This window comes from Macrotis lagotis, chromosome 1 (assembly GCF_037893015.1).
Source record: "Macrotis lagotis isolate mMagLag1 chromosome 1, bilby.v1.9.chrom.fasta, whole genome shotgun sequence".
Classification (NCBI taxonomy): Eukaryota; Metazoa; Chordata; class Mammalia; order Peramelemorphia; family Peramelidae; genus Macrotis; species Macrotis lagotis.
The window spans coordinates 871,387,594-871,409,954 of record NC_133658.1 but is presented as its reverse complement, the minus strand read 5'-3'; the positions used below and the strand labels follow the sequence as shown (position 1 = coordinate 871,409,954).

General features: G+C 40.2%; 1 protein-coding gene across 8 annotated transcripts in view; it reads right to left on the bottom strand.

The window, feature by feature from the left end:
* Window positions 1-22,361, bottom strand: part of EIF4G3 (eukaryotic translation initiation factor 4 gamma 3) — a 252,487-nt gene that overhangs the window by 66,162 nt on the left and 163,964 nt on the right. For all 8 annotated transcript variants that reach the window (XM_074218211.1, XM_074218213.1, XM_074218215.1 and 5 more), the window contains 3 exons: window positions 20,478-21,371; window positions 8,540-8,628; window positions 4,499-4,748 (listed from right to left, as the gene is read on the bottom strand). In XM_074218211.1, the coding sequence (XP_074074312.1) occupies window positions 4,499-4,748; window positions 8,540-8,628; window positions 20,478-21,371 (1,233 nt within the window). The remainder of the gene's footprint in view (window positions 1-4,498; window positions 4,749-8,539; window positions 8,629-20,477; window positions 21,372-22,361) is intronic.

The window sequence follows — 22,361 nt, the reverse complement described above, 5'->3', positions numbered from 1 at the left end:
CCTAAAAAAAAAAAAAGAAGAAGAAGAAGAAAAATCTGTTTTGCTTAGTTATAACCAGGAACAAATACATAAATCAGCTAAGAGATTCAAACAACAGGAAGAGTACAAGCCACATAGAGGGTTTTATATTGTGTTGTGTTTTCTACAAAAATAAACAGAAAATCAGAGGGAGTCTCTGGAGAAAGTCATGTAACAAAAATCCTCATTACATGAACCTCAAATATCCTAAAATCCAAAATATATTTTTGAATGATGTCGACAATTTTAAGGGAAAAGTTGAAAGGAGAGGTCCAGATTAAACCTAGGGTCATGCCTTCTAGCTGGTAGTTCAGGGAGGGTATAAGGTTGGGGGTGGACAGTCAAACACTAAGCTCTGCCCTTTCCTGTGTTCCCTTCTTCCTCACTCCTCTGCAGCCCTCCTCTCCTGGTTTCCCTTCGTTCACATCCTCTTTTGTGCAGTGTGCCCTTCAATGGGAGCCCTCTACTCTCCTGGTGAGGGATGCCCCCTCATTCCTACCCTCTCATGTCCAGAACTCCCTTCACCATAGGCTCAGATGCTGCCCTTTCTTCTTCTCTGACTCTTCACGCCACTCCCCAGAGAAGGTATTGCATAATTTTTTCCCCACTCTTGAGGCCTCTGTGTCAGGGTCCCCCCACCACTTCACCTAACTGTCCTGGAAAGACAGAAAGGAGGCAGCCAAGGGTGCCAGCTTCTCTCCTCCCCACCACCTTAAGTGCCTTTCGTATCTCCAGCCTGCTAGTTATCATCGGTCTTTCCTTTCTTTTCCCTTTACACCCCAGACTCTGAAGATGGACCTGAGAGAACTCAGGGACTAAGTAAGCACTGGGACCCTGGTTCCCCCAGGCTGATTCTGTTTGCTTAACTGAACTGGATGTAGAAGACTATGGTTGGGAAACATTGTCTATACAGTCAGGGGGGTTTTGTTGGTCCCTTTTGCTGAGCTGCTTTCTTCTTTTTATTTTTTAATTTTTGTTACACATATGAGCTCTCACTGGACAGGAGAGGGCTATAATCAGAAATGAGGGTTTTTAAAAAAAGAAACCAATAATATATTTAAAAAAAATTTCCAAAATGAAAATCTTTTGACTGTTAGGTCCACTGAATTAAGGAAAACATAATTTCCTAGGATTATATGTCTCTAAAAGTATTACATATACACAAGTATGTATGTATGTATGTATGTATGTATGTATTCTTTATAAGGTCATATATTCTGTGGGGACAAGTGGTACAGTTCACATTACAGAATGGACTTCAGAGCGAAAAGATGTCCTCAGTGTCAATTGTTGATAAAAAAGACAACTTTCTTCTTTATAGTGTTTTTATTTGGAGGAAATAAATCAGGAAGAACAGAGAAAGTTCTCCAATGTTAAACACAACAGCAAAATGGCGATTTTTACTAGCAAATCAAAACATGTAAAGACTAAAAAAATTGATGGGAATGATTTCTGAGGAATATGTAATTTTTAACTAGGAACTTGGGATTCCAAAGGAGTATTACATAGTCTTCATATGGTTTCCTTCACTTTGGGGGAAAGCAGTTAGCCACAAGTTATGCTAAGCTGATATTCCTAGTAGCAGTGGGGTATAGAGTGGGGCCCCATCTAGATCACACTCCATTGAGGAACCACCACTAAAGTTGAATTCTTAAGGAGGTTCTGATTCAAGTTCCAATTTCTTGAATTTCTATAATTTGTAGTATTTAACAAAAAAGAGATGAGTCCTAATCAAAAGAAATGCTGAATTTTTTTCTCCAATACTCGGAATGAATTTTTGTTAGTTTTAAGTAGAAACAAATGGGAACGGACTGGTTAGGTATGGATCCAGTCCCCTATTCCTGCCCTGATAAATCCAACAAATAAAAAATCTTGTTGATCGTCAATCCATTAGAAGTGATGAAGATTATCGCTAAAGTAAAAAGGGACCAAAAATAAAAACATATTATTAATTCGTTCAGAAGAGTAATTTATCAGGTGAACAGGATATTGGGGGTGGGGGGTAACTGAATGCTGAGGGCAAGTACAGGTAGTGACAACACAAGACAGTTTCTAGTTAAATACAAGCAAAGTTAAAAGTGTCCATGGAAAACAGAACAAAACAAAGAAAAAGAGACAGGAGAGGAAATTATTATCAGATATCTATTAATATCTGTTAAGAGTGTTTTACGATTTATTAAAGTCCTGAATTGTCTGAAGCAACTAGTATAAGAATGATCTTCCTCAGGGCAGCTAGGTAGAACACTGGCCCTGGAGTCAGGAGGACCTGAGTTCAAATGTGACCTCAGACACTGAATAATTGCCTAGCTGTGTGACCTCGGGCAAGTCACTTAACTCCATTGTCTTAAATTTTAAAAAAAATTAAATTAAAAAAAAAGAATGATCTTCCTCAATTTATACATGAAGGTAAGTGGCCTGCTCATTCTTAAGTCACATAAGCAGGATTTGACCTCAGGTCTCAACTCTTAAATCATCAACAATTATCTCTAACAGACAAAGGAAAGAGCAACTATACATGGGCCATACAACATGCACTTCTATTTCCTTATTGGTTTTGCCATTTATAATGTTATCATTTCATTAAGACTGATTCACTTGGGATGGTTAGGTGGCGTAGTGGATAGAGCATCAGCCCGAGAGTCAGGAGTACCTGAGTTCAAATCCAGCCTCAGACACTTAATAATTACCTAGCTGTGTGGCCTTGGGCAAGCCACTTAACCCCATTTGTCTTACAAAAACCTAAAAAAACAAACAAAAAAAAAGATTGATTCACTGATTTTTCAATTTTTTATAAAGTTATTCCAATGTCACTCATGCAAAATAGAGCCCTTCACTAGGAAAACACATCTAACAGACACAAATACTTCTTAATCTAGTCAACAGAGCTATACTGCAAATACAGAACAATAATTAAATGACCAGCAAGATTTAGCAGAACATGAGAACAATCACATATGTAAGCAAAAATGGAAGTGCAGTATCTTAGAGATCTCTTTTCAAAACAAGTCAACAGCTTAGGAGACACTAAGATCCAAGAGTAAAGGGAGATGTAGGAGAACAAAGCCAATGGAAGAACTGAAGAAAGCTAAAGCTGATTATTTCATGGTACTTCACTCTTTCAGATTCTGCTGTGGATCTGGCTGGGTAGGGTAAAATGAGATGTTCTTCCGGTCCTGAGTCAGGAGGTCTGGACCAGGCCCAGGATTGCCTCTGGACTAGATTCAAGAGACTCCAGTCCATTCTTGGACTTGTGCCACAGAAAGAGAAGATAGCAACTTGGGCATGTACCCAGAAGCATTCTCCTCTGCTTACAGAGCATGCGTGCAGGCTCATGCCTGTCATTTCTACATCCTGGGATCACAAATCCCACAGTTAATCCATCTTTCTCCTTGCTTCACAAACACGAACTCTGAAGTTTGACAAGGCCCAGTACTTTGCCCATATAGTTTAAGTGGCCAAGCTAGGATCTGAACTCTATGACTCTAAATTCATCCCTTTTGCCCACATGGGGCACTATATTTGCATCTGGCCAATAAGCTTAAGGGCAAATGAATCAATAGATTCTTTATCTCAGGGACCATACCTTGGTTTGTTCTATTACATGCACAGGACTAAAAGAAATAGTTTTGAAGTAAGAGGTAATACCAAAATGCTAAATGTCACCACAGAAAACACATTCCTCTGTGGTTGTTTAATGGATATAATGTAAGTCCAGTTTGTTTTTTGAGGTTTTGTGCATTTTAAATTTAAACCCAAATTCTTGGCAGTCGTCTTTCCAGATATAATGAGTCAGGGTTGTCACCTCCACAAAAACATTTTAATTTAAAAAAAAAATTCTTTCACCATGTGTTCACCTTAAGTTCTCTATATCCAAAGGGGAAAAGTGGAAATAGCCTAAGAATAACCTAAAAGCTCATAGTGAAATATCACAAATGTGCCAGAGTTCTGTTTTCAAGAAGATTTTCTCTCTGTACCGTCTGGTAATGGGAGATGTCCTGGGGTGCAGAGTTCACATAATTTCACATTTCTGTTGGGATTCACTACCAATTCTATTCTGATGCAGTGTAGTGAATGGTCTGGGTTTCAGACCTCATGGAGCATCGTATTTTCTTCTAATCAAGGTTCAGTGGGTTTTTTCCTGGCTAGACAGACATTCTACCTGGGTTGTCCTACACTCAATCTTAAAATGGCACTAAAACTTTTTGGACACCCTGTAGCATAACCACATCAATTCTGAAAAGTCATCTAGACACTAGAAAAGTCAGAAATTCCAGTAGCTAAACATGTATTTCATCAATGTTTGCTTCTTGAGTGTCAGAGAAAAAGATCTATTTGGCTCCCCCCTTCCCTGCAGCATTGGTGAAGTGTCCTCTGGAGGATGGGTCAGTGCCCCTTGGCTTTGGCACTGGCGGCAGGGGCCCTGAGCCTAAGCCTTGGCAGCCAGCATGCACACAAAAGGGCAGAGAGGGGCAGGACTCACCTGGCTTCAGAGGGAAGGCCACCCCATCGCCAGAACTGTCTGGGGAGCCTGAGTGCGCATCGACTCCTTCCCCCTCAGAAGCACTCTCAGCTCCATTACGCACGGGCTCGTTTTCCTGCTCTCCATTTTCTTCCACAGTTTTCACCTTTTTAAGGTCAGAGGGGTCTCGCTCAGGGTGAAACCCTTGGCTCATTTTATCCTGTTCGGATTCAAGTACTTTGTCACCTGAAAGCTCCTCTTCAACTTTAGGCTGAAGTATAAGTGAACATAGAGGTTAGTTTAAAACACAGCTATGTGTGGATGTATGCATACATAAAGACATTGAAAGATAAATTTGCACATGTGTGTGCGGGTGCGCACACACACACACACACACACGCCTAGGGCTCATTATGGAAGGCTGTCACACACACATAGCATACAGAAGCATCATGCCAAGTTTATTTAAGATGCTGCATTTCACTCCTTCAGGCTAATACAGACAATTGCCAGTGTTACTAAAATGGTTTAATTATGACTAATGAAGGCCAAATATACTAAGACTTAGAATGGAAAGAACTGTTAATCCTTCTCCTGTCCTGCCTCTGGTGCATGGCCTGCCAATAGTCGGGCTCCTCAGGGGCTGCTCTTGGCTGCCACAAGATTATTCAGGAAAGGGTTCAAAAAGAACTACCACCAAAGGCCACTTATCTGCCTCACTAGACAGAGCCTGTTTTCATTCTATTAGGTGAGACAGATTTTTAGAATTCTGCAAGACCTTCACGTCAGCCAGCTTCCACCTGATGGTGGTGTCTGTCTGGTCTGCCTTTTCTATTGGAGGAACAGAATGAGGAAGCGATCCTCCCGGATGAATCTCTCTGATCCCTTCATGCCAATGGAGAAAAAGTCCCTAAGTGTCCTTTACTCTTTATACCCCCCAAACCTTCCAAATGTGAAATGCCCTGGGGACATCAAGGTCACAGGAGCTGCCTCCAGCTAGAAGGCTGCAATCCTAGCTGGCTTTCTCTGGCCACTGCAGAGGTAGGCGGATGGGCATGTGCTGTTGGGCCTTTCATGCCCCTGGAATGAGTGATGCCAGGAGGCCCCCCCCCAAGACAGTAGAGTCAGGAGAGGGGAGGTGGAGGAGAAGAGCAGGAGGACTGTTCACTCATATCATTTGTGCAGTAATAAGGTTTCTGTTTGAAGGGATCGAAACTACTGCCTGGTCAAGAATGAGGTATTTGAGCTGGCATCCCTAGGGGCCAACCTGTTACTACTGAGACTCCACTTGATTCTAAGCTGTTGTTCAATAGACACAGATGAGCAGCTCTGGTGGGAGGATGCATGCTACATCTGGGAAGGGGAAGCATATTGTGAAATGATAAGAGAATGCTGCAAAGGTAAGAACAAAGGTTGGAAGTCCTAAGGAAACAAGCAGCTGGAAACAATACTTACTTCTACTGACTACACAGCAGAAAGCAAACATTTCCTTAATGCCAAACCTGAATATGGCTTAGCATCCATACTTTACTACTTTGATAATTAATATCATTTACTTCCTTTAAAACTCTAGCAATACATAACCAAAGAGTGACTTGTTCTGCTTGACTATGCAGAACTGTTACAAGGGGTTTATTTGCTTTTATTTTTATGTGGGGGGGTGAAGAGAAAATTAATTTTGCTAATTGAAAATTAAATTTAAAAACTCTTTGCCAACTCAAGCTGAGTTATTAAGACAGCAATACTTATGTAAGTGGCATTTAAAGATAATTTTATTAATAATCAAGAAAATGATATTACCCAATTAATTGTGTATGACACTTCCTTGTTTCTGAACATGGGCAATACAAAAAATGGCAAGTGCAGGAGAAAAGATGAAGTGGAAAACAAGACTGATGAAGCCCACATGAACTGTGGCAAAAATCCTCACTGCTCAATATCAGAAACACACAGAGAAATTCAATTTCCATCTGCATGAAGAAATCTAAAGAATCCATGAATCATGATCTGGAATGGCCAAACCCAAGGAGGCAGCTGTGGGGGTCACATTGGAAAGGCTCCCCCTAAATTAACAAGCTGACTGCAATCTGTTAAGCCAGCAAAGACAAAGTATGCTGCACTAGGCTGTGAAAGCACATGAACTTAAGACTGAAACCACTGGATTTATTAGGATCATTATTATTTTCACAGAGAGCAATTGCTAGCACTTGTAGCTTGGATTTTTAAAATGTATATATATACATGATGCCATCAAAGTTGAATGTGCCACATTATGGCAGAGCTGGATCAAATGAGCAGGGAGAATTCCACCTCTTTACACTCAGGTTGTCTGGAGCACCCTACATTCTCTGAGGACTTTTCAATAAAAACCCCTCTCTCAAGCCTAAAAAAGGTGTTTGAGATGAATCATTCATGTCATCTGTCTAGGCGATAATTTAAGACTGCTTATGAATGACTCCATATCAGTCATATTGACACAGCAGGGACTACCAAACCCTCTACTCTGCTGACAGATCTCTTAACACTTTATTTTAGATGGATTTGGAGGACAGTTTACAATGTTAACTGAGAAATGTGATTCCTTCAGGACTGCCAGAAAGAGGCAAATGAAAAGCTTTTGACATTAGGCCTTTATTGAGCCATTGCCGTAGGTAGGTGTGAGTTAAGTGCTGCTCCCTTTGAGAAAGGTGGGTGGGCGCCCAGCCTCTGAGGCAGCATCCTTGGATCTCCTAACACCTCATCACTGGTCAGTAAAGCAGTAGGGGAACAGGGTGGGAAGGGGCTGGAGAGGCAGGGCCGAGCTACAGAACAGTGTCTCTGGCCATCCAGCAAGGGGCATGCTAGGAGAGGACAAAGACTCCCTAAGTGGGTTTCTAGGAGAGGGGGGGGCTCCACCCAGAGAAACCCTGTCACCATACCGGGAATGTGTGAGACTCCCCAGCCTCTGGAAGGTGCTGCAGGCATTTGATCCTCTGTAGGAGCAACATTTTCTTGTTCAGCTGCGACACCTGTGCAGCTGCTATTCGCAGCTCTCTAACTTCTTGCCTGCTCTTAACTCCTGATCACCACAATGAAATTGCAGTGGGCAACATTTTAGTGGTTGCTATGGGACTAACTGTGACATCAACAGAGCATCATGCCAGAGCAATGACAAGGGAACACCACCTAGCAGGGAGGTCTGCCTGAAGGTGGTCAGATTCCTAGCTAGCGGCAGAGAGTACACAGACAGGTAGCCCACACAAGACAATGTCAACATTTGAAGTGGTAACTCCTGTTCTTAAAGAAGCAATTATTTTAAGGCGATGGCTTACACTAGAGAAGTTTCTAAGACTGGAGTTATGAGTCATCCCTGGCCATACTCTTATCCACTTTCTAGTTCTGGGATAGTAATCATGTTGAAAATATAGATGTTTTAATTAAAGAACAGCAGGACCCAACCCTCAGTATTAGATTCTACCCTTAATCCTATTTTGAGAATTCTGGTTGAAATTGCTATGTTGGCATTTACAACAGAATCTAGTTTAGGAAATAATTGAGGAAAAAAGGCTTAATAACAGTGGAGTGGCTAATTTGAAAGGAGCCACACAACTAAATATCTCTTTGAATTTCCCTGGAGTGGGCCATCATACTTCTGCTGCCATCACATGTCTGAATTTGAATAAAAACTCAAAAACTTAGGGCTGCTTTAATTAGCTGATCTGTCAGACTGATGTGGAGTAAATTTAATTTGTTGAAAATGAAGAGTAGTAATGTAAACTGAACCTCTGGCATTCCAGACAGCTAAAAGAAGAACAGAATGGCTTGACCTAAGCCTTCACAGCTGACACAGGCTTATCTTCCCTTACTCCTGCAAAGGGAAGGAGGGTAGAGCAGAGTCAGGGAGGGCAAAGGGAAGCTCTAAGTCCAAGAATAACTAGATTTTTGAAAAAACTACCCAAAAAGTTTGAAGAAACCAAAAAATCTCTCTTTGGTCAGAGGACAGAAATATCAACTCAATTGTAATTTTAAGAAACACTCAGCTGACCTGAAACTGAAATGTCGAAACCCACAGTGTGCTCTTACCTCTAATTCCACCTCTAACGCCTCTTCAGTGGTTCGGGTTCGATCTTTTGGTTTCTTCCACATCTTTGGTGCTGTTACAGCTATTTGGGCTGCAATACAAGTTTATGCCCATTACTTGCCAATACCAATCATTCTAAGGAGAATCAAGTCAAATGGGGGGGGAAGGGGAATCAAGAAGGGGGTGGTACCTATTACAAATAATGCTTTGTATCTATCTACATGGAAAGCACCCTAACTCAAAAGGGTTAACATTCTCCTTCAGTTTCTACCTTGAAGGAGTCATGTCAAAATTGAAAGTAAAATTAAAACAAAATGCAGTGTCACAGAATCAGACAGCCTTCAGTTAACATCACACAATCAAAAATTCCTCAAAATAACCACTCAACCAACACTCTCTTTGCCTAAATATCCCAGTGCCAGGGACCCTTTCATTTTGTTTTCTGGGCAACCTTAAGTGCTGGGAAGGTTTTCCTGACCTTACTATGAAATTTGTCTTCCCACAGCTGCCAGTCACAGTTCTAGAGCTACTCTCCAAAGATAAATTAATTGGTTAATTCCTCTTCCTTATGGCAGCCTTTCAAATGGCGTGAAGGCAGTGGCTGCATTTCCAGATCTTCTTCTCTAAGTTTAAAAAAAAAAAGCCTCAGATTTTTTTTAATTTTCTCTGACAGAATAGTTTCCAGTTATCTCATCAAGCTGGCTGACCTTTTTAGAATGTACTGTGATTTGTTAACGTCTTTCCTAAATGTAACCAGAACTTAATGCAGTTTTATAGATGTGGTTAGAACAGGATGGATTGGAGCAAGGAGATGATACCTCCCCTTCTGGATACTAAGTCTCCATCCAGGAGGCCTCCGATAGGATTAGATTTGTTGCTTCTATATAACCCAGCATGGACACATCTGGAACGTGCATCCACTAAAAGTCAAAACCATTCCATCCTCACACAATAGCCATCTAGACACCTCTCACCCATCCTGTAAAACTGATTTCCTGCTACATTTGTAGAAACTTTTGAGAGTCTGTGATCTAAATTGTGGAGATCTTTCTGGATCTTGACTCTGTCATCAAATTTTCCCCTCTTCCTTTTTGATTGGTGTCAGGTTTTATTTCATAAGACACTGGCCCAAACTTTGGCTTAATATTTTACAGATTCTGTTAAAATCTTTCTTTCCTATCTCTATCACATTATGTATGACTGTCAGAGTGGGAACAAGGAGATGAATATAGGTCAAACTCAGGCTTGCCACTGAACACTTCTAATGCTTAACAAGCTTCCTGGATAAAATAAACTTTTCAGAACCTAATGTGACAAAAATTTACCAGTTATCTCCTCTACGTAATGGCATCAACTTTTAAATAACAGAGCAAAAATGCATCCTGTTCACAATGTTAAAGAAATCACTTATAGTCAGGATCTGAAAAGAAACCTTGATTATCACTTGAGAGGGAATAGTACAGAGAGATGATGTTGGGAGATGAAAGGAGGTTACCAAGGAGATAAGCAATGAAGATAAAGAATACATTCTAAAATCAAGCAATATGGGGCTGGAGAGGGCCAACCAAGTCAAGCTTTGGTTGAACGGCAATGGCACTAAAAATGATGAAACAAATCCCTTCCCATGACTCCTTAAGATGAGGAGGATTTTATGATTTTCCTTATACTATTTTTTAAGGTTTTTGCAAGGCAAATGGGGTTAAGTGGCTTGCCCAAGGCCACACAGCTAGGCAATTATTAAGTGTCTGAGGCCAGATTTGAACTCAGATACTCCTGACTCCAGGGCCGGTGCCCTGTCCACTGCACCACCTAGCTGCCCCCCTTATATTAATCTTGAAGAATCTAAAGCTTTCCAAATCCCCTTTATTGTATTCTGAATTCCTAACCTTGGTGTTATGACTCTCCCTTCTCCCTATTTGTTACCAGTCTCTCAATTTCTTGACTTGACCTCCGTGTTAGATTATACCACCCCCAAAAGTCTCTCCGGTCCACCCCACTTTTCTATTCTCAGTGTAACCCCACCCCTACCCCACCCAGTGTATCAGATCCAATCACTACATACCTGGCCTTCTACAACCTCCCAATGCTTCTTCCTCCTTCCATTTTTTCCCTCTTGAAACATTACTTCACACAACTGTCAGAAACAAATTTTATGCCAAGCTTTGGATAGAGCATCCCTTTTCATGACACCTGAAGTGATTTTCTCCTGCCTTTAGGAATTGGAGCCTTCCCTGATTCTCAAGCAAAGTTCTATAACTTTGCACTTTGCTACCTTACTAGAATCATGTCATCTGAGTCCCATATATGCCAAAGATACTCTGGACAATCCCTCGTACATGTCCAATATTTTCCTCTTCCTCCTTTGCCTGTTTGCATTGTTTCCATATCCAGAATGCCTTCACCCTCCTTAATTTGAAATTCTGCACACACACATATAGTTCAAAACTGTTCAAATATTGCCTCTTTCACAAAATCCTCCAATTTTCCTCTGGGCTCCTTACTCAAAATATTGTGGGCTGAAAGAATGTTCAAAAGAGTGCAGTGGATTGCTGGTAGATAGGGCCAGAGGCTCCCCCATCACCACACAAGGCCCAGATTTCCCTTGCTGGTAGCCACAACTAAGGGTAAAGTAGGAAAGAAAAGGAACTTGCCCCAAAGTAAGATGTATAGGGTTGTGAGGACAGGGAAGATTTTTTTCTTTTCCCTGTATCCCCGGGGCCAGTCGAGTTCCTGGCCTTCAATACAGTCCAACAGACAAGCACTCGAGAGCCTGCGCTTTCAGCGGTTCTCCCACTCTCACAGACACTCAGGGGGCAGCTCTTCTCTCTAGCTGGGACCTCCATGATCTCTTCTGAAAATAGGGATGGACTTTTGAACTATGTAATATCTAGGGTTCTGAGGCTAAATGCATTGATACTCTTAGGACTGTTTTGGGATCTTTCATGAGAAATAATTCCTAGGACCAAGGACAAAATTAAAACAATTTTTTTTTCTGCTAAGCTTTATTTCTTTTCATGCTCAACTTTTAAAAGTAATTCTGAAAGAGGGGATTCTAATCTCTGAAAGAATTTTGGTTATCAAAGGATCACAAAACTAAAGCTGGAAGGGACCACTCAAATCAGGAATGAGTTACTTAAAAAAAAAACCTACTGAGGATAATGGTCTCATCATGACCATTTTGTTCTGCATAATTCATGCTCACAGTCTTCTCTAGATCCCCCAGTAAAAGGTGTGTTAAAGGACTTCTGGTTCTTTTTATATTTCTTTATTTTTAAAAAATAATGGTTTAATGGAAATGTAATATTGGAGGTTAATACTTCACTTCAATTTAAAAAACACAAGGACTGATAAGGTATAGTATTTTGCCTGGGTGCTGGGGACACAGGGAAAAAACAACAATCTTTCTCACATTCAAGCAGCACACATTCTACAAGGGAGATAGAGGCAACATATACAAAGATAAGTAAATGAAAAATATATCCAAAGTAATACAAAACCATTTCAAGAGGGAAAGAGCACCGTCGGTAATTTTGCTTTGTGATGTAGCCCCTGCAGATTCTATTGAGATGGAAAGAATAAGATATTTACCAAAAACAAAACTTGCATCTTACATGGACACAACGACTAACTTCAAAATACATCAAATGCTGTGAGTTCAATGAAGTCTTATGAGGAACACTGCCTAAGTACAAACCCTGGCTGCTAATGGAAATGGTCAGAGGCAGGATTCTTCAATGCCAAGAATGAAGTGTTCTAAGTGAAAAAGTCTGGAGAACTATTCTCCTCAGGGCCTGGACTCACCTGGAAGGAAAAGGACCCAGGCTAGAGAGGCACCCATTCTCCCAGGGATCTTCTTGGCCTAAGCACCTCACAGGAAACATGATTCCTAGACATTTTCCATTTCCTTGACCAGAGTGAACGGGCATCTGTCCTTTGAGGCTGCCCTCTTTTGGTCTCTGCATTGCTGCATAAAGACATTTCCTTAAATTTCTCATTCTTGTGAATCTCATGCCTCACAAGCCACTCTAATGAAAAGATGTGGCTGTCTGTCATTTGACCAAACCCAATGTTCTTCACCATGGCCTCACTGGCACTGGGGGTGCTAAGTGGGAGCTACTACTTTGGCTGCTTTAATTTAGATCTCCTTGAACTGGAGAAAGGGATGTTTTTCCAGTCCAAAAAAAAAAGTTTTTAAATGCTTTAAAATATATTTCCTTGTCTAAAGATGTCTTTAGATTTTTGACCATGTAACAGTTGATTGATCTTCCCTCAAATTCCCTATTTACCAGTTCTTCAAACTATAAAACTCCCATGATTACTCCTCTACTACACCTTAGCTACACACCCTTCATCTTGTGATCCCAAGTGTTCCACTTTCATGTTCAAGAACTCAGAATTTCCTTTATGTGATCATAATCTTTTCTCTTTCCACCTTCTCCCTATGACTTACTCCTAAACTTACTCATTCTCTTTATCATAATCTCCAATCCATCTCTTCCCTCAAGACCATGCTATCACTGCTATTTTGGATCTCCTTTCCTCACTTTCTAAGATGAACAAATTCAAATTCTACACCATCTTCCACTCTCAAATATCTGACTCCCTTGACTGCTCCCACAACTCACTCTCTTTGTTTCAATTTATATGCTGAAAAGAAATGAAGAAAAGTCACAGAACTCTGCTGCTCTCCCATTTCTGGACTCCTGCAATGGCACCCCCCCCCCCATTCCAAGGGTCACCCTGCTGCAGGCAGGCTTTTCCAGGCCCTAGAGCTGCCAGTGACTGCTTAGAAAGGATCCTAAGTATACTTTCTGCCTCTCCTGTTAGAATGGAAGATCCTTGAAGTCAAAAACAGCTTTTGCTTCAAATTCTTTGCACTTAGCAAGCGCATACTCAGCTAATAACAGGCACTTAATAAATCCCTCTCCATTGGTTGATAAATCTGAAAAATGGAGTAAGAATTCCACAGAAGTCTTTATATAAGTTGATAAAAATGTTCAATGTTCAAAGGACAAGGAAAGAACCTGGGGCACTACAATACAGGATGCTGAACTGGTGGATTATAGGATAGCTGAACTCCCATTTGACTTTTCTCTCCTAAGATTCTCCAATATTCTATAGAATTCTCCTGTGGACCAATCTGGGAAGTACCACAAAAAAAGGAACTAAAGGTCCTTCAGCATAACCTGTTCCTGACTGAACTATGTTAGCCTAGTGATTGTCTTTTTCTATTTTTCTAGATGTTTGGTTTGAGAATTTAGTCAGTTCTTGGCCCATAGTTTATAGTGTACATCATTTCTCTTTTTGAAAAACAACAACTGATCTCCTATTCTCCACAATTTTTAAACAGCACTGACTGTGCCTTAGCAATCACCCCCCATTTCCCCATCAGGGTTAGAGGCTGCCAAGGTGCTATTTCAGAATTTCCTTATGGCACTAATGTCCTATGAGCCATTTTTAATCTGTTCTTAATAGATCAAAGAACTCTCCTTGGCAGAGAATGAAGTAGCTCTGACCTCCATCACTGTTCAATCCATCCCCAGCAACAGTTCTACTCTTGCTTTAATTCAGTTCAATTCTGGTTCAAAAAGAAAGCCAAGTTTATGTTGTCTTTAGCTTTCTTCAGTAATCTTAACTCTTTCTGGGGTGTGGGAATCCCCACACTGTTCTGAAGCTACCAATCTGCTACCATATTTCTATTGATATCACTATTTTGGCATCAAGTTTGGCTGAGGAGGACTCACATCACTCAGCCTGGCCTCCTCGGTCAGGTCACCTCCTTAGTTAGCCTCATCAGAGGCATTTCCTGGATAATATCCTCTATTCCTTGTATACCCACCATGGGTCTTTGAGTCATTTGCAGCTCTGAGTCAGAGACTATGCTACTCAAAGATCCATAAATCATATGGCATTAAAAAAAAAACACAGCAAAAATGTCTGCACAAAAATATAACTTCTTCCAACCCCATAATTGAAAAAAAAAAGAATTAATCTTATTTCTTTATGATACATTTTAACACTGTGTGAAACAGGTAAAGAGTAGTATTATATATATAGTTCATGAGGTAGAAATGGAGGTTCAGACAGTCAGGGTGACTTGTCCAAGACAACTGGATACAGTCCCCTTCAGAGCCAGCTCTTTTATTGCAGGAAATGTTTTCTTCACTACTTTACAGTACATCAACGAAAATAAGGTAAATGAAATTAAATATATGCTACGAAAGGGGCTCAGAGAAAAGAAAGGGGATCAACACATTCTTGTCTCTAAAATCAGAGTTCATATTTACACAATATTTACTCAAACTGATGATGGAACAGAGTTTCTAAAGTATCATGAATTCATTCCTTTGCAATGTCATAGGATTTCGAGATAATGATGATTATGTCTAATGTTTGTTTCCTTAGTGTATGCTAAAAGTTTTCAATTATTATCCTATTTGATCCCCACAACAATCCCATTTTAGGGGTAGCTAGGTGGCGCAATGGATAGAGCACCAGCCCTGGAATCAGGACTACCTGAGTTCAAATCTGGCCTTGGGCAAGTCACTTAACCCCATTTGCCTTGCCAAAAAAAAAAAAATCCCATTTTACAGATGAGGAAACTGAGGCAGCAGTGGTAAGATGACTTGCTCAGGTCATGGAGATAGTAAATTTGATCTCAGGCCTTCCTGTCTCCAGGCCTGGCACCTTATTCATCACACCTCTGAGAACTAAATCTGAGTCATTCCTTTTACTGGGTTGGGAGTGACCAGGTCAACCCAGTCCCCTCTAGCCTGACCTCTCCTCTCCTAGGAGCCCAAGCCAGTCCTTCTCTCCCCTTGACAGCAGCCCTGCCTCACCTCTTATGAAGGACCCCACTCCCCCTAGCTGGAGACCTGGGTAACAAAATCCTAAAGTGACACTAAAGATGTGGTATCAGGACCATGGGCTTTTCCATTCAACTTCTGCCCAAAGCTGTGAGCTCCTGGAAAGCAGAGACTGCTCGACTTGTCTATCTCCATCAGCATGATGTACCATGCTCTGCACATTTGGTTTGTTGTTTTTCAGTCATTTTAGTCGTGTCTGACTCTGTGGGATTTTCTTGGTACAGATACCAAGTGATTTGACATTTTCTTCTCCAGCTCATTTTACAAATGAGGAAACTGAGGTAAACAGGCAAGTGATTAGCCCTAGGTCACTTGGTCAGTAAGCATTTTAACTCAGGAGGATGAATCTTCCTGAGTCCAAGCCTTAACGGTCACTCTGCTCATGGTAAATACTTAATAATTATTTTTTTTTTTCATTTATTGGAAACTTTGGCCCTGAGAAATGAACACTAGAATCTAAACCCAGCTCCTCTGATTCCAAATTCCATGCTCCTTCCACTAGACAACAAAATAAGGCTATATTACTATTGCAACCACCTGAGTTCTATGTAGGACCAAGGACAAAAACCTAGTGAAATGTTCCATATAAAGAACATATGGAACCCTTCAGTTTTTCTCTATATAACAGAATGCTTTAAAAAACCAATTAGATACCTGTCTGTGTGGCCTTGGGCAAGCCACTTAACACAATTGCCTTGCAAAAACTAAAAAAAACTAAAAAATTAAAAAACTAAAAACAACAACAAAAACCAATTAGAACAATTTGTAAGGTTTTATTCATAATCTTTGGAATATTATGGCTGCATGTCAAATTTTGCTCTTTGGAATTACTATAAAATCTACAAGATTTTGCAATAAAGACAAGACCTATGTATTAGACAACTGGAAACATGCATGATGTGTGTATGTCCATGTGTATGTATGGATATCTCTCTTTCCTTTTCCAATGCACTGTTCCTCCCCTTCCAACCCCACCCTCCTCCAACCTCCCATCTCTGCAGGGGGAAAAAAGCCAGATAATGCCAGGGAATTAATTATGGATAATAGTCTAAGATCCAAATGTGTTCATTAAGTACCTAACACAAAATGCTAAGCAACGAAATAAACTAATTTCTTTTTTCTTTCCTAACCTAATATGAATCTGTATCAAGAACTGAGATTTAAACTGAGGTCCTTAAATTTCAAAGTTAAAATTATTCCCACTTTTTTTTTTAGGTTTTTGCAAGGCAAATGGGGTTAAGTGGCTTGCCCAAGGCCACACAGCTAGGTAATTATTAAGTGTCTGAGATCAGATTTGAACCCAGGTACTCCTGACTCCAGGGATGGTGCTTTATCCACTACGCCACCTAGCCACCCTATTCCCACTTTGTAATGCCTATTCCTTGTAGCACATGTCCACTGGTACTCTGTCAGCCCAAGACCTCACTGCTGGAGAGTGGTATATTCCAGACCCCATAAAGACCTTCTTACTTCAAGGACAAATTCAATCAGTCAATGAATAGAGATTGTTTTTTAAATTTAAAAAATAAAAAAAGTAACAAGTTCAAATGTTGTCTCTTCCACAGCAGGATCTTAAAAAGCCACCATCCTGTATGTTTTCATACTCATATTATTTGTATAAGATTATTTATATATATATATATATATATCATTATTATTACTTCATAATAGAATATGAACTCTACAGAGCAAGGATCATTTAATCTTATTTAATCTTTGCAAAATCCCTAATACCTCTCATTGTGATCTGAACACATTAAAAACCTAAAGAAAGATTATATAGCTAAGGAAAATGGTTAAGAGGCAAGTGTCTAGTTAATGAGAGTTTGAACTGGACCTTTCTTTAAAAATAAATGTTGGCTGAATTGAACTGAACCCCTTTGAGCTTGGTATAATCAGTGTGGTGTAAATTTGGGTGATGGAAGACAATTTTCCCACTGCTCAAACCTACCTGTCTAAGTTTCTCACTGAAGTTGCAGAACTGCACCAGCTTAGCAATCATTCTCAGAAGTGGCTATGGTAGCTGTAGCATGCTAATATTGCCCAGAGGCAGAAACATAATGGAAAGATCTGGATTTCTTGAGTTCACCCTTTGTCTCTGCTACTTAATATATTAGATTACACTTATTACATGTGTGTGAACTGGACAAAGTCCCTTTGTCCTGATGGGTCATAGTTTCCTCATCTGTAAAAGGAAGTAGCTGAGCCAGTTGACCTTCAAAGTTCTCTCTAGTGCTAAATCTTGGAGTTCTGACAATGTTAGATCTAGATCCAATGCTAGGAGTGGTTTCTTATTAAGACAACCCAGGTATAAATTGTAAGAAGCTTTAAAGATGAAATGATAATCTGCAACTTGAATTCCATTTGAAATTAAAAGGCATGGGCAACTAGGTGGCGTAGTGAATAGAGCACTGGCCCTAGAGTCAGGAGGACCTGAATTCAACTCTGAACTCAGACAGTTAATAATTGCCTAGCTGTATGACCTTGGGCAAGTCACTTAACCCCCTTGCCTTAAATAAACAAATAAATAAATTAATTAAAAGGCAGATGACACCTCCTTGCTGGGCTCTCAAGTCCTATTAGCATGTCAACAGAGCACCACTGACTGCAAAGTTTTCATTGGGGCCTGAGAAAAGACCAGGGCTAGGGACCACTGAGGCTGCATTTTTTAAGCCATGCCCACTAGGAGAGGCAACCTGGTTCAGCAGGAAAAGAACCCTTCACTGGGCATCAGGAGAATTAGTTTATGTAGCTTAACTTCTTGTAGACAATATGCTGGATTAGATGATGTCGCACATTCTCACATCTCAAGTATACCATTGGAATGTGCCCAGCAACTGGGCCAATAGTCACAGAGACAAAATATGGGTCAATGCAAAAGAGGACTTGAACTATACCAGAAGAACAGGGTTCAAATCCCCACTCTTTATGACTTCGCTAGGATTATTAACTACATTGAACAAAAGTATAATCACATTTTTATTACCTACCTCACCATGCTGCTGTAGCTTAAGAAAGTGCTTTATGAAGCATGCAATTAATATAAGCTATTATTAACATTATTGAAGCTTACAACTTCTTGTACCTGTTATCTCAAGTAACTGTAAGAGATAAAGGCAAAGATACATTACCAGCTTAATCAATTCTATCCACCTGAGTTAACACATAAATCAGAAAATAAAATTTGACCCAAGTGGCCTCTAAAATGTAATCTAACCATTAGAAAAAGGGAATACTCCTTTTACACCTACACACCTACACACACACACACACACACACACATCCTCTGCCTAATTCTTCCTACAAGTCCTATGCATACCAGTAGGATAAAAAAAATCCTTACTAAAAGGAAATGGTAAAAAGGCTGTCAGGTTCAGACTAATAAACTCAGTTAGAAATAAGTCTATCTAACAATTCCTGTGGCAGCTGCAGGGAACAGCCTAAGCTTACTACAAAGTGTCCATTAACACCTTTTATTGTCCATTTTATTATATTTTATTGCTGCCTTTGTAGGCTCTTTGGTATTTTATGATTTTTGCATTTTAATAAATTCCATTGTACATTTTGAACTCATTATTAAAATGGACTGAAAATTAATTTAGAATCAATTTAGCACAGATAGGGAACTGACAATCTCTAAGGCAGAAGTACATAATTTAATTATAGAATTGTGTGCAAACACTTTTGTGTTCATTCATTCCATTTCACCTCCAAATATGCGGCTCTAGGGTAGCTATCTTGCATGTGTAGAATCAGCAGCTCCTCTTTGTGGTCTACACCAATTCCCCTGGTAGGCCAGCTTCTGGTAATTAGACTCAACTCGAACCTGGGAGAACAGCCCAGGAAAATGATTCCACTTAAATTCATAGCTTCTAGCAAAGACTACAGGAAATGAGCTCTTCATTATTCCTACCTAAACTACTGCTGAAAATGTGTGAAGAAAAGCATTTGGCAAACTGTAATGATTTAGTTAGATAAACACAAACTATTATGGATCATCAGTCAGGGGAGAAAAATATCATTTTACTGTCAGGAATTTTTATCTCTCCAACAGAGAGGGATCACTAAACTTGTGTCTTGGATTCCTTGGTCAGTCTATTGAAGCCTATGGACCTCTTATCAGAAGAATGTTTTTAGATACAAAATGTAAATTACATAGGATTAAAATGAAAATCAATTATTATTGAATAGCTTTCTAAATTAAAAAAATCAAATTCACAAACTCTTAAGAAATATCATTCTTGAATAAAGGCATTCAATACCTTTAAAATGTTGAAAGCAAATTCAAATATCTTGATTTTATGTTATCGATTGGGTTACCTTCCTCCAATGTACTACAAGCTGAATTATTATGCAGTAAATGTCCACATGCTCAGGTCTGGATGACCACTTCCCAAATGGGTTCTGGAGGGTCGGGCTGGTTAACACCAACAATTCACATTTATAGGGCACTTGAATATAGTTAAAGATTCAATTATATGAAAGGTAAAAGCTTTCCAATTGCTCAGAATGGTATTTTACTCTGTTAAAACCCAGTACATAATCTCTAAGCTGATGTCAGCTATTCTGACACCTGTTTTCTTTACAGGAAGTTGCTTGCTAGGACTTCCTTCTTCCATTCTCAAGTCAGCAACCCAAGCCAGCAGGTAACCAAGATCCCACCAGTCCTGGTAGTACTCTATTCCAACAAACCACACTATTGATTTTTAACAACTGAGAATCTGATACCTTTGCCTGACCCAGAGGTGGTCTGGCAGGGGGATCTAAGGGTATCTGCAGAGCATAAACTCTACCTAGAACCCTAGGTCCAACTGGTATAGGCTGAGGGATGATACCTGAGGTTACCATAGCTAGCAGGTTTTTAATGATATTGCTGTTTTTGCTATATGGTAACCTAGAAAGACAATTTCCTAAAAGTGTAGTGAGTCTGGAGTGTGGATTACCAAGCCGATAAAATAACAGATCCTTAAAATATCTGAAATAAGGAAAACAGTCAGTGGAAAAACCCAATGCTCTAAATACAGCTTTTCCTAAGCCTGGCCAATCTATGACTAGGACAGTAGGCAACATTTACCTGGGACAGGGCTCTTTCTTGAATTGAGGTTCTGAGAATCCACAATTTCTTCTGTTTGCCCATCTGCTTCCACCTCAACTTGTGGTTGGACTTCTTTTGCATCCTCAGTAAGGGCAGTTCTTACGTTTTCCTCTTCTTCTAAAACTCCAGGAACAGCAGCAGGAACATTAGGAGCACTAGTTGTAGTGAGAGCAGCAGGAACAGCAGCAGGAACTGGAGGAGGTGAAGCTGGAGGAGTAGGAGGAGATGGAGAAAGAGAAAGAACGGCAGAAAGGGTGATGGACGTCGATATACTTTCCATTTTTACATCTTCTGGGGGATCTTCTAGAACTTCCAGATCAACAGTCAAAGGCAACATCTCCTGTTTTACAATTTCAACAATACTCTCTGTAGCTGTCAATTTTTCATTAACTCCATTCATTTCATTAATGAGGTTTGTAGTAGCAATCACTGGAATATCAACGGGTGCTACACTACAGGGATCCTTGCATACATCATCTTCTGTCTCGTGTGGTGGTGATGGGTTGGATGCTTCAGTGCAAGGTATAGGACTGGGCAAAGGTGTGGCATCCTCTTTCGGGGAAGCCCGTTCACATCGATCATCTGCATCCGCTGTGAAGGCAGGCAGGTTGCACAGAGGGACAGCGGGGATGGTGGCAGGAGTGGCACTGAGAGCCACCGGAGCCATGGCTGGAGGGGACAGAGGAGGAGGAGGAAGAGGAGGAGGAGGAGGAGGAGGAGGAGGAGGGGGAGGAGGAGGAGGAAGCTCGGCAATGGGCTCCACCGGAGTCGTCTCAGGTGTGGGGCCAGCTTGGTCTTTCTTTTCCCCACTAGGCTCGAGGCTAAGGACTGGGGAAGGAGACTTCAATACTGGATCTGGTTTTGGCTTCTCTTCTGGGGGAAGACAAAAAGACAAAGTGTCAAGAAGACATCTTCTATTAATGCATATCACATTCTCATGTCCTACTTCTTTTGTTTTATATTCCAAAACTCTTTAATAATAGTAGAGAGAACAAAAACTTCAGCATTACCTACGAGCCTGAGGAAAACACTAACCATTTCCCCTCCTTCCTTCAAGTTCACATACAACTCCTATCCTTTGGAGAAGAGACTATCTCCAACAACCTTGGATTTGCTTTTGGAGTATGGCTATGTTTTATATCCCAGGTAAACGAACTCAGTAAACTGACTTGTGTCAAGGCAGGAGGTTTGATGGGGGTAGCTACTTGAACTCAAGGATAATACACCTAGGGAAGCATTCTAGAGGAAGGGTAGTTCTGTTGCAAGCAGAACATTCTTCTATGAGAGGCTGTGTGGCTGTGGCAGATAATTTGGGGTTCCATGTATTTAAAAAGTAATCATTCCAGCAATATTCACTGACTACCAGACTTCTATTATGTGAAATAAAAATTCATTTTAAAAATTACACCAAACTTCTATTTCTCATAGATGAAAAGAAATTGGAAAGAAGAATCTCCTGACATGGGCCAAATGATAAATTTTGACAATTTCTGAAAATGGTGAAGAGTTTATAAACGTTTAAGGTAAAGTGATATTCAGATAAATAAGATTCAGTAAATAAAACAAAAAAAAGACCTTCAGGGTACCAAAAATATAATGAATTTTCAAAGATGTAATTAATTCCAAGTACCAATATGAAAACTAATCTGGGGAAGCTGAAAATAAGGGTGTTACACCAAGTTTCCCAGGCTGGTGCTTGTTTGGCAAGGTAGTAAGAAAAAAAGACAGCATGATCATCATTCAAAAGAAAGCAAATTTTAAAATGCATTAGAAAGAGCATTCCTATATTACAAAAAAACCACCAACTTTACTTTGTCTTCTGCAGACTTTTAAGCATCACTGACTCCTGTCCTCTATCACCAA